This window comes from Heterodontus francisci, chromosome 13, assembly GCF_036365525.1.
Source record: "Heterodontus francisci isolate sHetFra1 chromosome 13, sHetFra1.hap1, whole genome shotgun sequence".
Taxonomy (NCBI): domain Eukaryota; kingdom Metazoa; phylum Chordata; class Chondrichthyes; order Heterodontiformes; family Heterodontidae; genus Heterodontus; species Heterodontus francisci.
In genome coordinates, this window is record NC_090383.1 from 33792159 (window position 1) to 33807154 (window position 14996).

The window sequence follows — 14996 nt, forward strand, 5'->3', positions numbered from 1 at the left end:
ATGGTGAAAGTTTGAGTAAATTGGGCCTAAACTCTCTTGAGTTTAGAGGAATGAGAGGTGATCTCATTGAAACATACAACATTCTGAAGGGACTTAACATGGTAGACACAGAGGTTGTTTCCCTGGTTAGGGAATCTAGAACACAAGGTCAAAGCCTCAGGATAAGAGGTCAATCATTTAGGACTGAGTTGAGGAGAAATTTCTTCACAAAGAGGGTTGTGAATATTTAGAATTATCTCGCGCAGTGGGTTGTGGATGCTCCATCATTGGGTGCATTTAAGACTGAGATCGATAGATTTTTGATCTCTCAGGGAATCAAGGGATATGGGGAGCAGGGAAGAAAGTGGAATTAAGGCAGAAGATCAATCATAATCGTATTGAATGGCTGAGCAGTCTTGAGGAGCTGAATGGTATATCCTCTACGTCTGCCCTATCAAACTCTTTCATAATCATAAAAATCTCTAACAGGTCAGCCACCAGCCTTCTCTTTTCTAGAGAAAAGAGCCCCAGCCTGTTCAGCCTTTTATAATAAGTATGTTATTTCATTTCTAATATCATCTTTGTGAATAAAAGCAAAATACTGCGGATGCTGGAAATCTGAAATAAAAACAAGAAATGCTGGAATCACTCAGCAGGTCTGGCAGCACCTGTGAAAAGAGAAGCAGAGTTAACGTTTCGGGTCAGTGACCCTTCTTCGGAACTGACAAATATTAGAAAAGTCACAGGTTATAAGCAAGTGAGGTGGGGGTGAGGCAAGAGATAACAAAGGAGGTCTAGATTGGACCAGTCCAATCTAGACCTCCTTTGTTATCTCTTGCCCCACCCCCACCTCACTTGCTTATCATCTTTGTGAATCTTTTTTGCATCTTCTCTAGTGCCTCTATATACTTTTTATAATATGGACACCAGAGGATGAATTTTATGGGCCCCTTGGGATGGGAATGGAAGCAGGGGAGGGAGGAGGCCATAAAATTGCATTGGAACACGATGGGGGGCAGAGTGCCCATAGCCTTCCTGATGTCTTCCAATTAAGTTCGGGGCAGTTAAGGCCGAGAATTTTCAGCTCCAGGCCAATTGAGGCCCATTAATGGCTATTTAAGGGGTCTCCTCCCACCTTTGCCTCAATTTAATAGGCGAAAGGACCCGCCTCCAAGGGGACTTTGGGGATAATTAAGGGACCCAAGAGGGCCCCCTAGGTGGCAATAACTGCCACCCTGGGAAGGCACCCCATCATCTTCACCAACCCATTCCCCTACTAAGTCACAGGGACTGCCTGAATGGCCCTGATGACCCTGACCCACTCACCGCATGGGTTCTTCTCCTTGTTTGGGACTGGAGGGCCTCCTGATTGGCTGGAAGCTCTTGGAGACAGGAGCTTGTCCCTTAAAGGGATGGCAAGCAGTGAATTACCTGTCCACCATTAAATAGAACCAGGGGTCCACCCAATGGCTGAGGTGGGGTCTCTCCTTACCTTCCGGCCTGTCGCTGGGACCCCCATTGTCAAAACAAAATTCAGGCCCAGAACTGTACACAATACTCCAAATGTGGTTGAACCAAGGTTCGATACATATTTAACTTCTCTGCTTTTTAATTCTGTGCCTCCAGAAATGAACCACAGTGGTTGGTTTTCTTTTTTCTATAGCTTTTATTAACATATTTTGGTTTTTTTTGTGATTTTTGTATCCATAACCCTAGATCCCTTTGCTGCTCTACCCCATTCAGACCCTTATTACCAAGCAGAAAACAGGGGGAGGCATTCATCTGCCTATCCCCGCTTCTAGCCACTACGTAGACTATGTCGATCCCCAGCGGCAGGCACCGCACCTTCTCTAGTGAGGACCAGGGGATGAATTTTATGGAATAAAAACAAGAAATGCTGGAACCACTCAGCAGGTCTGGCAGCATCTGTGGAAAGAGAAGCAGAGTTAACGTTAATGAAGTGACCCTTCATCGGAACTGACAAATATTAGAAAAGTCACAGGTTATAAGCAAGTGAGGTGGGGGTGGGGTAAGAGATAACAAAGGAGAAGGTGCAGATTGGACCAGGCCACATAGCTGACCAAAAGGTCACGGAGCAAAGGCAAACAATATGTTAATGGTGTGTTGAAAGACAAAGCATTAGCACAGATTAGCTGTTAATACACTGAATATTGAACAGCAAGTGCAAACCTGAAAAAAAACAGTGGGTAAGCAAACTGAACAAACTAAGATGAAATGAACTAAATGCAAAAAAGAAATTGTAAAAAATGTAAAAAAGAATGTAAAAAAAAGGAAGAAAAAAATAATTAAAAATGTAAGTAAAATGGGGGGCTGTCATGCTCTGAAATTATTGAACTCAGTGTTCAGTCCGGCAGGCTGTAGTGTGCCTAATCGGTAGATGAGATGCTGTTCCTCCAGCTTGCGTTGATGTTCACTGGAACACTGCAGCAATCCCAGGACAGAGATGTGAGCATGAGAGCAGGGGGGAGTGTTGAAATGGAAAGCAACCGGAAGCTCAGGGTCCTGCTTGCGGACTGAGCGGAGATGTTCCGCAAAGTGGTCACTCAGTCTGCGCTTGGTCTCCCCAATGTAGAGGTCACAGGTTATAAGCAAGCGAGGTGGAGGTGGGGCAAGAGATAACAAAGGAGGTCTAGTTGGACCCTACATTGGACTCTACATTGAGGAGACCAAGCGCAGACTGGGTGACTGCTTTGTCTTTTATTTTGTCAGTCTTCCTCAGTATTTACTACTCCTCCAATTTGTCAATTTCAAATTTTGAAATTGCGCTTCCGATTCCCGTGTCCAAATCATATATGTAAATTATGACAACCCCTGTGGAACACCCGTTCCCATCTTTTGCCAGTCTGAGTAACTATCTGTAATCCTTACTCACTGTTTTGTTTTGTAAACAGCTTGTTTTCCATTCTGCTACATATTCCCCTGACTCCACACGTTCTTATATTCGTTGTTACGACCAGGTGAGGAAGGGGTCTCAGGCTCCCCTCTCGCCCCTTCTCTGGTTTGGCTTTAACAGGGTTTATCTTTTTAAACACAGTAATTTTAGCTGACCACCTCAGTGAGCCCTTGCTCACTGCACTCTAATTGCAATTGAAAATGAATCAATCAGACAGGTTTTCTTGGGTTTCAAAAAGAAAGATGTAAGTTTATTCACCTTATTACGCTAACCTGGTTAAAATTGCTAAAATATGCGATGCGTCCACGCTCACATGCACACTAGAGGCACACACATATACAAATAGATACAGAGGGGAAGAAAGAATTGGGAGGTTGAAGTAGAGTTGGCCATAAATGGAATATAGATCCTTAGTGTCCTTGATTGAAGTTAAACTCTGGGAGTCCTTGATGGGACCATGTGCACAATTTCAGGCTTGCTTCTCTGGTACCAGAAGGCTAAAGGAAGGTTTCAACTGTCTTTTTAGTGGTCATCTGTAAAGTTCTGCAGTCTTGAAGTTTAAAAGCTGCCACCGTAGTTTTCCTGGGACTTTGCTGGAGACTTTTTCCCGTCAGTCTAGTTGCAGTCTTCTGTTCACTCTGAGGCACAATTCAAAAAGACGGCATTTGTTGACAACGCGAACGGTATGTGGCGCTCTTTTGGTACATGCGCAAATACAGCATGTGCCACTAAAACATCACAGATTGCGACTGTAGCAGCTGCCAGGACTAAAGATGGCGCTGCTCAAAGAATCACACAGAGGAAACCTAACAAACACGTGGCAGTATACAATGGCCGGAGTGAGAGTGTGGAGCGGCGCGGGGGGCGGCGGCGGGAAAGAGAGGGAGGGGGGAAAAGAGAGGGAGGGGGGTGAAAGAGGGAGGAAGGGGAGAGGGAGGAAGGGGAGAGGGAGGAGGGGGAGGGAGAGGGAGGTGAAAGAGGGAGGAAGGGGAGAGGGAGGAAGGGGAGAGGGAGGAGGGGGAGGGAGAGGAGGGAGAGGGAGGAGGGAGAAGGGGAGGAGGGGGGGAAGGGGAGAGGGAGGGGGGTGGGGGAGGGGGAAGGGGAGAGGGAGGGGGGTGGGGGAGGGGAGAGGAGAGGGGGAAGGGGAGAGGGAGGGGGGTGGGGGAGGGGGAAGGGGAGAGGGAGGGGGGTGGGGGAGGGGAGAGGAGAGGGGGAAGGGGAGAGGGAGGGGGGTGGGGGAAGGGGAGAGGGAGGGGGGTGGGGGAGGGGAGAGGAGAGGGTGGTGGGGGAGGGGAGAGGAGAGGGGGAAGGGGAGAGGGAGGGGGGTGGGGGAGGGGGAAGGGGAGAGGAGAGGGGGGAGGGGAGAGGAGAGGGGCGAGGGTGGGGGGGGGGGGGGAGCAGGGACTGGAGCACATGCGGTGCCCCAGACAATGGAAATGCTTTCAAAGCACCTTACAACAGGGACTGGAGAACATGCGGTGCCCCAGACAATGGAAATGTTTACAGAGCAGCTTACAACAGGGACTGGAGCACATGCAGTGCCCCAGACAATGGAAATGTTTTCAAAGCAACTTACAACGGCAGAGCAACTTACCTTGGAACAATCTCCTGTGTCTAATAAAAATGAAGCAAATCTCCAAAACGACTAAATAATTCAGATAAAATGCGAGAAAATGCCCGACGAAACCTCTCCTCCTTCCACTTTCAAAAAGTCGCGCCGAAGCTTTTACGCATGCGTGAATATCCGAAGATTGACGCATGCGCAGAGGCCAATCTGGCGCATTGCCTGAGAAAGACGACGTAACGCGATGATGTCATATACGCATGTGCAAGCTGGTCCTGGCAGGCCGGACCGCAGCGCATGCGCAGAGAGCAGGAGACCGTGTGCGCATGTGCGCACCGCGGCGCAACCTGATGACGTCAGCGCTGACGAAGCGTTGTCATGAATCACTTTGAAAAGACAAAGTGTTAGTGCAGAGAGGGTGTTAATGGACAGAAAAATGAACAGCCCTGGCCCAAGGTACAAACATGAAAAAAGCAGTGGGCAGGCACATGTTAAGAAAAATGAATGATGAAACAAATTAAAATAAAATGAAAAAATAAAAAATAACTAGAAATAAAAAGGGGGGCCGTCATGCTCTGAAGTAATTGAAAAGGTCACCCTCATCTATTTTTTCTGCCTAAGAAACTGTGCCTGAGATGCTATCACTCTGGCCGGGTGGAGGATGCTTTATTGAAACTAGCCCATTTATTTTTCTTTTCAGTTGTTCTCAATCATGATGGTGTGTGTGTGTCCTGCAGTATGGACATCAAGACCTCACTTCGCTTTAATCCAAATTTAATTGAAAGGAAGTTAAAACGCAGTTCCACACGTTCAAACTTACTGAGCCGTCATGAACGTCACAGCGCTGACTCCCAACTGCGGCCGGCGGAGAATGTCGTTATTGCCGCTGCCATGAGTTCAAATACCCACCAACCCATCCCCCCTAATACAGGGACAATAAAAATACTTCCACTATTATTGTATCAAACTGTTGATCCAATCTCTAAAAAAAACTTTTTTCAACTGTAGACTTTGAGTTAAACACGTGAACTTTGCCATCAAAACAAAGGTCATCTCACTGACAAATATACATAAAAAAACAAAGTGGACCCAGAGAAAAGTTAACTGCGGGGAACCTTCCAACTTTTTCACTTTTATAGCCGCTTGAAGTAGTCGTCAGTCCTTTATTGATTGTCAATGAACTGAGTGATTTCAGTCAACATGATGAAAATTGAAAGAAGCACAAGGAATATTCTTGTTGTCAGCTTTGGGTTTCTGTTGCTGTTTACTGCTTATGGAGGACTTCAAAGTGTCCAGGTAACTTTCCAGTATAATAAACGTAATGTGTTAACGAAACTTGCTATTCGGAACTTTAGGAGAGATGCATATCTTGTATTTATATTGATGTAATTTGTTTTGTTATTTTGATCTGATAGTTCTGCTCTAGCTGCATTTATATTGTCAAAACAACATGTTTATATATGTTTTATTATAATTTTTATACGGAGGTCCCGATTTCAGTTCTCGTTACAGCGCCCAGACTATTTTTCAACATCCCTATGGTTATATTCTGCCCCCCACAAACTAAACTGATCATTTATTTTGGGACACGCATTGTGACAGCTGTGTTGTAATAGCGTGTTCTAACCTCAATCCGAACTATTAACCCTAATATTCTTTTCAAAGAGTTGTTTAGTAAGCGAGCAATTACCACAGGTCTCCCTGGCAATGCACCGTGCAATGTAGAACCAGGTATATTCCAGATTAAATCTCTTGCCCGCGCTCAGTTAGCTCATCTCAGGGTGACAGTCGAAATACTTCAATTGGTGCAGGTGTCCTCAAACCAGGGAGGAGGAAAATCAGCTAGTGTCCGTTCCTGACCTCTGTCCACTGAGCTGCCCGTGGCTCGTCAGCTGAACTGTGATACCCCCCAGTGTGTTCAGGTTGACGGGGGAAAAAAATGACCCCTTGGGCAAAGTACTGGGGACCTGTTTGTACTGAGCGGATGATATACCAACAAAAAAAGGGGAAATAATGGTTAGAGGGCAAAATTCAGTTTCAAAGTAAAATACTGAGCATAAAACAAGGAAACCAATTTGTCAATATTAATCTGTAAACTTTGTATGCACATGTTCATTGCTACTTCAGGTTTTGATTCTGAAGTTTTAAGTTTTTTTTGAGTGACACCATGGGCTAAATTTTGTGCGGTCCTTGGGGACGGGAATGGAGGGCTGGATTCATAAAATCGGGACGTGAGACATCGGACAAGAAGACCGACGCCGTGACCTCCCATCCTGATTTCGTCCATTGCGGCAAATGTGGAGGAGATTAGAGATCAACACAGTGGACAGGCAATTCAGATACTTAACAGGCATATTGGCAGCAATTTTATTCGTGGTTTAATTTTTTTTTAAACAGCAAACAGGGACTCACAGGGTTTCAGAGCCTCGCCTGGTTGAACGAGGCGACTTGGAGGCGAGAGCTCATTGCTGGCTGCAAGGGGGCGCCATCGGGAGAGAGCATTGACTGCTAGGCAGGGTGGAAAAGGCAGGGCATTGTCTGAGGAGTGGTGGCAAAGATACAAGAACTGTGGGGTGTCATTCTAAAGGGGGGGGGGGGGGAAACAGGCAAGTGCCTCCTCCTCAAAGATGACAAGTGGGGAGAAGGAGTGGAGCTGCTGGCGGGGAAGGTCGTACTTAGGGAGGGGACACCTATCATGGGCCTTATTCATCCAGGCTTCAGGGACCCAGTTGAAGAGGAGGAGCAATAAAGTAACAGGGAGGTTCAGATACCTGCAGTGACACCTCAACGACCTGTGAGGCCACAGGAGGGTCAGCATCTGCCTCCAGATGGTGGAGAAGGACACAGAGGGGAAAGACAGGTGGCTCCCCCACACAAAAGGAGGTACCCTCCAGAGAGGGAATAACAAATGAGGCTAAATTATTTGCAGATGTCCAAGAGGCATTGCCAATGAAGACTCCGTCACTGACCTATGCGCGATGATGCAGGATGAGCTGTGAACCAGGGGATTTGGTGGAAATCCAATGCCAGTGGTACTGAACTTCTATGTCTCTGGATCATGCCAAGCATCCACTGGGGAAATGTGTGGGATCTCACAGCCCACAACCCAGCGGTGCATCAAGGAGGTTACCAATGTCCTTCTCTGGAGGGCTGGTGACTAATTATGCTTCCACATGGATCCCTACTCTCAGGCTAAGAGGGCCATTCAGTTCGGTGCCATTGCTGGATTCTCCCAGATCCTGGGTGTCATCAACTGCACGCATGTGGCCATCAAGGCTCCTGAACAGCAGCCAACGGCCTTCATGAACAGGAAGGGTTTCTACTCCCTCAATGTACAACTGGTCTGTAACCACCAATAAATGGATCCTGTAGATCTGTGCATGCTTCCTGGGAAGTTGTCACAATGCCTACATTTTGAGGCAGTCCCAGGTGCCAGAAATTTTCTGGCAACTCACGCAACTTCAGCGATGGATCCTTGGAGACAAGATCTACCCATGGAGGACATGGCTACTGACACATATGAGGAACCCATGTACAGATTGAGAGGAGATACGGGACAATGTTAATGACCATAGAGCAGGCAGTTGGTTTGTTGAAGATGAGATTCAGGTACCTAGATTAGTTCGGTGGATCCCTTCAGTATGCTCCAGTGAGAATCTCACTTATTATAGTGAGCAGCTGTGCACGGCACAACTTGTTGCAATAAAGTGGGGGGGGGGGGGGAGGCGTTGAACAATGAGGAATGAAAGGAGTGCGATGCCTCCTCAGATGATGAGAATGTGGAGGTGGAAGCTAGCCAAGCATCGCCAGATGAAGGACCTCAGGGACAACAGGAGAGATGCCATGAGATACTTACAAGGGAGGCGTGCGATGCCCTTATACGTTCATAGGAAACATAGGACATAGGAACATTAGAAGCAGGAGTAGGCCATTCAGCCCATTGAGCTTGCTTTGCCATTTGATACGATCATGGCAGATCATCCACTTCAATGACTTTTTCTCATACTATCCCCATATCCCCTTATGTCATTTGCATTTAGAAATCTGTCAATCTCTGTTTTAAACATACTGAATGACTGAGCTTCCACAGTCCTTTGGAGTAGAGAATTCCGAAGGTTCACAACCCTCTGAGTAAAGAAATTTCTCCTCATCTCTGTCCTAAATGGCTCCCCCCTTATTTTGAAATTGTGTGCCCTGGTTCTAGACTCTCCAACCAGGGGAAACATCTTACCTGCATCTACACTGTCTATCCCTTTAAGTATTTTGTAGGTTTCCATGAGATCACCTCTCATTCTTCAAAACTCCAGAGAATACAGGCCCAGTTTCCTCAATCTCTCTTCATAAGACAGTCCCGCCATCCCAGAAACAAGTCTGGTGAACTTTTGTTGCACTCCCTCTATGGCAATAATATCCTTCCTAAGATAAGGGGACCAAAACTGCACACAGTACTCCAGGTGTGGTCTAATCAAGGTTCTACAATTGAAGCAAGACTACACTACTCCTGTACTCAAATCCTCTTGCGATATAGGCTAACATACCATTAGCCTTCTTCATTCCTTGCTGCACCTGCATGTTAGCTTTCAGTGACTTATTGACAAGGACACCCAGGTTCCTTTGTACATCTACACTTTCTAATCTCTTACCATTTAAGAACTACTCTGCACATCTGTTCCTGCTACCAAAATGGATAACATTTTTCCACATTATATTCCATCTGCCATGTTCTTGCCCATTCACCTAAGTCTGTCCAAATCCTCTTGAAGCCACTTTGCATCTTCCTCACAACACATATTCCCACCTAGTTCTGTGTCATCCACAAAATTGGAAATACTACATATGGTCCCCACATCCAAATCATTGATATATATTGTGAACAGCTGGGGCTCAAACACTGATCCCTGCGGTACCCCACTAGTCATAGCCTGCCAATGCGAGAATGACCCGTTTATTCCTACTCTGTTTTCTGCCTGTTAACCAACCCTTAATCCATGCCAGTATATTATCTCCTAACCCATGTGCTTTAATTTTGCTAACTCGCCTCCTGTGGGGGACTTTATCAAAATACTTCTGAAAATCCAAGTATACCATGCCCACCTTTATTAAGTCTGTTAGTAACCATCCTCAAAAAACTCCAACAGGGTTGTCATACATGACTTTCCATTCATAAATCCATGTTTACTATGCCCAATCAGATCATTATTATCCAAGTGTCCATTTATCACTTCCTTTAGAATAGATTCTAGCATTTTCCCAATGACTGATGCAAGGTTAACAGGTCTGTAATTCTCTGTTTTCTCCCTCCCTTTTTAAATAGTGGGGTCACATTTGTTGACCTTCCAATCTGCAGGAACCGCTCCAGAATCTATAGCATTTTGGAAGATGATCACCAGTGCATCCACTGTCTCCATAGCTACCTCTTTCAACACTCTGGGATGTAGAATATCAGGTCCTGGGGACTTAGCAGCTTTCAGCTCCATTAATTTCTCCAATACAAACTTCTTACTAATACTAATTTCCTTCAATTCCTCATTCCGCCTAATCCCTTGGATCTCTAATTCTGGGAGATTTCCAGTATCTTCCTCAGTGAAGACAGTAATCATTTAACTTCTCTGCCATTTCTCTATTCCCCATTATAAATTCTCCTGACTCTGCCTGTAATGGATACACATTTTGTCTTAGCAAAACATTTCCTTTTTACGTACCTACAGAAGCTTTTACAGTCCGTTTTTATATTTTTTGTCAGCTTACATTCATATTCTATTCTCCCTTTATCAGTTTCTTGGTTCTCCTTTGCTGTATTCTAAAATCCTCCCAATCCTCAGGTTTACTACTATTTCTGGCAACTTTATAGGCCTTTTCTTTTAGTCTTATACAATCCTTAACTTCCTTTGTTAACCACGGTTGACTGCCTTTATTTTTGGGGCTTTTGTGCCTTGAAGGAATGTATAGTTGCTGTAAACTAAGTAATATTTCTTTAAAGACTATCCATTGCCTATGCACTGTCATACCTTCCCAATCCACCTCAGCCAATTTGCCCCTCATCCCTTCATAATTTCCTTTGTTCAAATTTAACACCCTGGCTTCAGATTGAAATACCTCACTTTCAAACATAATGTAAAATTCTATCATATTATGGTCACTCATCCCAAAAGATCTTTTACAACAAGATTATTAAATAGCCCTTTCTCATTACTTAATATTAGATCTAAAATAGCCTGTTCTTTAGTCGGTTCCTCAATATACTGTTCTAGAAGACCGTCCCTAACACACTCCAGAAACTTGTCCTCCACAGCATTAGTGCTCAATAGGTTTACCCAGTCTAAATGCAGATTGAAATCATCCATTATTACTGTATTACCCATGCTACATGCTTCTCTAATCACCTGATTAATACCATGCCCCACACTACCTCTACTGTTTGGTGGCCTATAAACAACTTCTACCAATGTTTGCTGCCCCTTGCTGTTTCTTAGCTCCACCCAAATAGATTCCATATTTTGTTCTTACGATCGAAGATCCTCCCTTACTAATGTACTGATCCCATCCCTTAGCACAACGCCACCTCCTTTTCCTTTTTGCATGTCCTTCCTAAATGTTGAATATCCATGAATATTCAGAATCACAGAATCATTACAGTGCAGAAGGAGGCCATTCGGCCCATCGTGTCCGCACTGGCTCTCTGAAAGAGCAACTCCCTCAGTTTCATTCCCTTGCCTTCTCCCTGTAACCCTGCACATTCTTCCTTTTCATATAACCCTCTAATTCCCTTTTGAATGCTTAGTTGAACCTGCCTCCACCACGTTCTCAGACAGCACATTCCAGACCTTAACCATTCGCTGTGTGAAAAAGTTTTTTCAATTCCCAGTCTTGGTCTCCCTGTAGCCACGTTTCTGTAATGACAATTAGATCGTACCCATTTACTTCTATTTGGGCCTTTAAGTCTTGTTGAAAATCTTGTTGAAAATGCTGCGTGCATTCAGGTAGAGTGCCTTTAACCTTGTCATCTTGACATTCTGCATTCTAAGCCTAGGTGATGCTCGCCTTTGTTTTGCCTGCCTTTTAATGTCGCTTGCTACTTTTCTACCTCCTGCTACCAGTTTTATTTCCTTCCAATTTGAGCAATCCCTCAGGTTCCCATCCCCCTGCCAAGCCAGTATAAACCCTCCCCAACAACACTAGCAAATCTCCCAGCAAGGATGTTAGTTCTGGTTCTGTTAAGGTTTAGCCCATCCATCTTGTACAGGTCCCACCTGCCCCAGAACCGGTCCCAATGCCTCAGAAATCTGATGCAATCTCCTTCACCAATTCTTCAGCCACGTGTTCAATCGATCAATCCTCCTATTGTTATGCTCACGAGCACATGGCACTGGGAGTAATCCTGAGATTACTGCTTTGGAGGTCCTGCTTTTCAATTTCCTTCCTAACTCCCTAAAATGTGCCTTCAGGACCTCATCATTGGTACCAAGATGGATCACAACCTCTGGCTGTTCACCCTCCCCCAGAGGGGTGTCCTGCAGCTGCTCCATGACATCCTTGACCCTGGCACCAGGGAGGAAACGCACCATCCCAAAGTCACATTTACTGCCGCAGAAACGCCTGTCTGATTGCCTGACTATCAGATCTCCTGACTATCGGATCCCCTATCACTTTTGCTCTTCCACTTTTCTTCCTCCCCTCTTGTGCAGCTGAGCCACCCGTGGTGCCACAGGCTTTGCTCTGGCTGCACTTCCCCGAGGAACCATTGGTTTTCCATTTTGGATACTGGTGAGAGCAATCAGCAAGCAAGATAGACTCAGGGGACTTCTGCATTGCCTGCCTGGTTCTCTTAGACTGCCTGGCAGTCACCTATTCCCTCTCTGCCTGCATGCTCCTAACCTGCAGTGTGACCACCTCCCTAAACGTGCTATCCACGTAGTCCTCTGCCTCGTGGATGCACAACAGTGACTCCAGCCGCCACTTGAGTTCTGAAACCCAGAGCTCAAGCTTCTGCAGCCGGTGACACTTCCTGCAAATGTGTTCGCCTAGGACACGTGTGCGTTCATGATTTCCCACATACCGCAGGATGTACATTTCACTTAGCCAGGCTGACCTGCCATAAGGTAACTTTAAAAACTTTTTATTACAATGAGAAGTAAAATAACTTACCAGTTACTCACCAATCAGCTTCTTCCCCTGTACTGAAGAGAGAGGCAGCTACTGGAGGCTGAAAAAAGGAGAAAGAAAGAAGCCACTCCCTCATGCACCAAACTCCCACTTTACACTCTGTGCACTCAAATTTATTTTCTTAATTTATAGTTCCCCTCCTTACCAAACTCCCTTCTTCACACTCTGTGCCCTCCAGCAGCACTCAGTGCAGACAAGAAGCACTGAGAGTCCCCTCAATTTATACTCTGAAAACAATGCTGTGTCAGCTCTGCTAGAGCTCTGCTAAAACTCAGAAACCAGTTTGAGCTAGCTACCTAATTAACTAGCTACAGCTACTCTGAATGTTAGTATACTCCTGTTTAAAACTGCAAGAAACCTAACTTACCTCTTAACTAAAACAGGAATTTCAATTAATTGCTAGATGTAAACAAAACAAAATCTAATCTAGAGAGATGAACCCTTAAAATTCACTCACTTACCAAACTCCTTTCTTCACACTCAGTGCAGATACGCTTCCTGTGATCATTACTGCCAGTTGTGTTGACCAATAAAGACTTACCATTATGCAGCCCTGTTGTTGCCTTCTTTCCTTCAAGAAGCACTCGCTCATTGATCAGTTGCATAGCGCTGAGCAGGCAAGGCTCCAGAATGGACCCCACACAACATGATGCCTCGCCTCCAGCCTCTTCGCAGTGGCAGGGTTGATATGAAACGACAAAGACCATACGGAATAGGAAGATTTTCTTTTTTGGAAAAAAATTCTTTATTGACGGTGATAGCCAACGCTACCCTTTCCATGTACAATACACTTGCACCTGTGAGTACTCTGTGCTTCTAGATGCTCTTCTTCATTCTTTGATATGCACTCCTATGGGGTGTTCCCCTGTAGTGTCAGCTGAAGTGGTGGTAGGCTGCTGACCTCGCTGCCCCTTAGCTAGGAATGACCTTGGTAATCGTCCTCTGGTTGCCTTAGGCCCGGTGGGCCCTGGCATGTTGGGTCCTCCTGCTCAGAAGCAGTAGCACCCTCTGTCATCAGGGATGATAGAAGTCCTGGCATCACTGGCAGAGGGGCAGAGGAACTGCTGGCTGCACCAGGAGTGCCCTGAGAGGAGATGTCAGCAGCCATGGGCAACTACTCCTCTTCCCTTGCCAGGCAAACTTGTGCCTCCCTGCTGACCTGAGAGGGTAGAGGACCTAGTGGTGACTCCAGGTGCCCTGTCCCCCTCTCGCCTTGCCACTGCTACTTTCAGCTCATGGTCAAGACAAGGGTATGCTGGTCTGAGTATTCTGCTGGGTGTGGCTCTCCAGGCGCACCGGCGATCTCTCAATGGAGGATGCCACTCACTCGTGCACCAGTCAGAGACAGTGCAGCACTCAGGACCTGGATGGACTCCTCCCTCATCCAGGTTTGGGCATGCATAGTCCACCATATGTTGCCTAACATCTCGCTGCAGCATGCTGATGACACCAAAGGCATGTCGTGAGCCTGGAGCTCAGCACGGGCCTGGCCTTCCACAGTTCTCTGACTGTTAGAAGCCTAGGGTGGCACAGCCTCTGTCAGCTGCTCGGGTGCATTTGTGATGTGCTCAAATCTACCTGCGAGCATATACCTACTAACTTATGAGTACCTGCGCTGGTGGACGGTCCAGGAGTATGAGGTGACAATGGACCCTCTGAGGCTCCGTCCTCCCCTCACAGGCTCTCCCACAATCTCGGAGACTCATTGTGGATGCTGTCTATGATCTGCATGGGAGAATAGAAGCATTGAAGGGTCAGCGGCCTCCCCTCCCGCTATAGCACACACTCCTACTTTGAAGGTCCCTGATAAACAGCATAGCTCCATTGCTGCAGATACATTCATGTGCCCCATGATGACCTTACTCACCGTCTTTGGAAGGTGAGCCCGTCACTCCATCTGCAATGCTCCTCCCATCCTCCAGTCCAGCCAGTTCCATGGCTGCCTCCTCCATCAGGCTCAGGACATGGAGAATCGGCAGTCCACTGCTAGTCATGGACTGCTATCTGTAATTGTGTGCAATCTTCTCTTGTAGACAGAGGGATGGAAGCTGTTGGTCCCCTAGTGAGAACAATTCCAAGATGTATGCTGGTGTTTGTCCATCGGTTACAGATGGGGGCACATAGATGCCTCCTGCATCCAGCCCCTTTCCACAAACCTTGTGAGAGTCTCTAAAAACAAATAGTCTCCTTCCAGGGCCATTTCACCATGCTTCAGGCCATTTGTCCGTTTCACCTAACCCTTTGCCCACGTCTGGGTGGGCACCTCCTCTCCATCCAATGCACCCTTCTCCTTTGAGAGATGCAGGACCCAAGAGCTGAAGAGTTTAAGAGGCGCTCACTTTTGCTGTCTAGACGAGGTCATTGAATTGCTTGTGA

General features: G+C 46.3%; 1 protein-coding gene across 4 annotated transcripts in view; it reads left to right on the forward strand.

The window, feature by feature from the left end:
- The first annotated feature begins 5449 nt into the window (after nt 1–5449).
- unc93a (unc-93 homolog A) overlaps nt 5450–14996 on the forward strand; it is a 220418-nt gene continuing 210871 nt past the window's right edge. For 2 of the 4 annotated variants that reach the window (XM_068044638.1, XM_068044640.1), the window contains exon 1: nt 5635–5753. In XM_068044638.1, the coding sequence (XP_067900739.1) occupies nt 5731–5753 (23 nt within the window). In that variant the 5' untranslated portion in view covers nt 5635–5730. Of the gene's footprint in view, nt 5754–14996 lie in introns of all 4 variants that reach the window. The other 2 variants (XM_068044639.1, XM_068044637.1) reach the window with 2 other exon arrangements.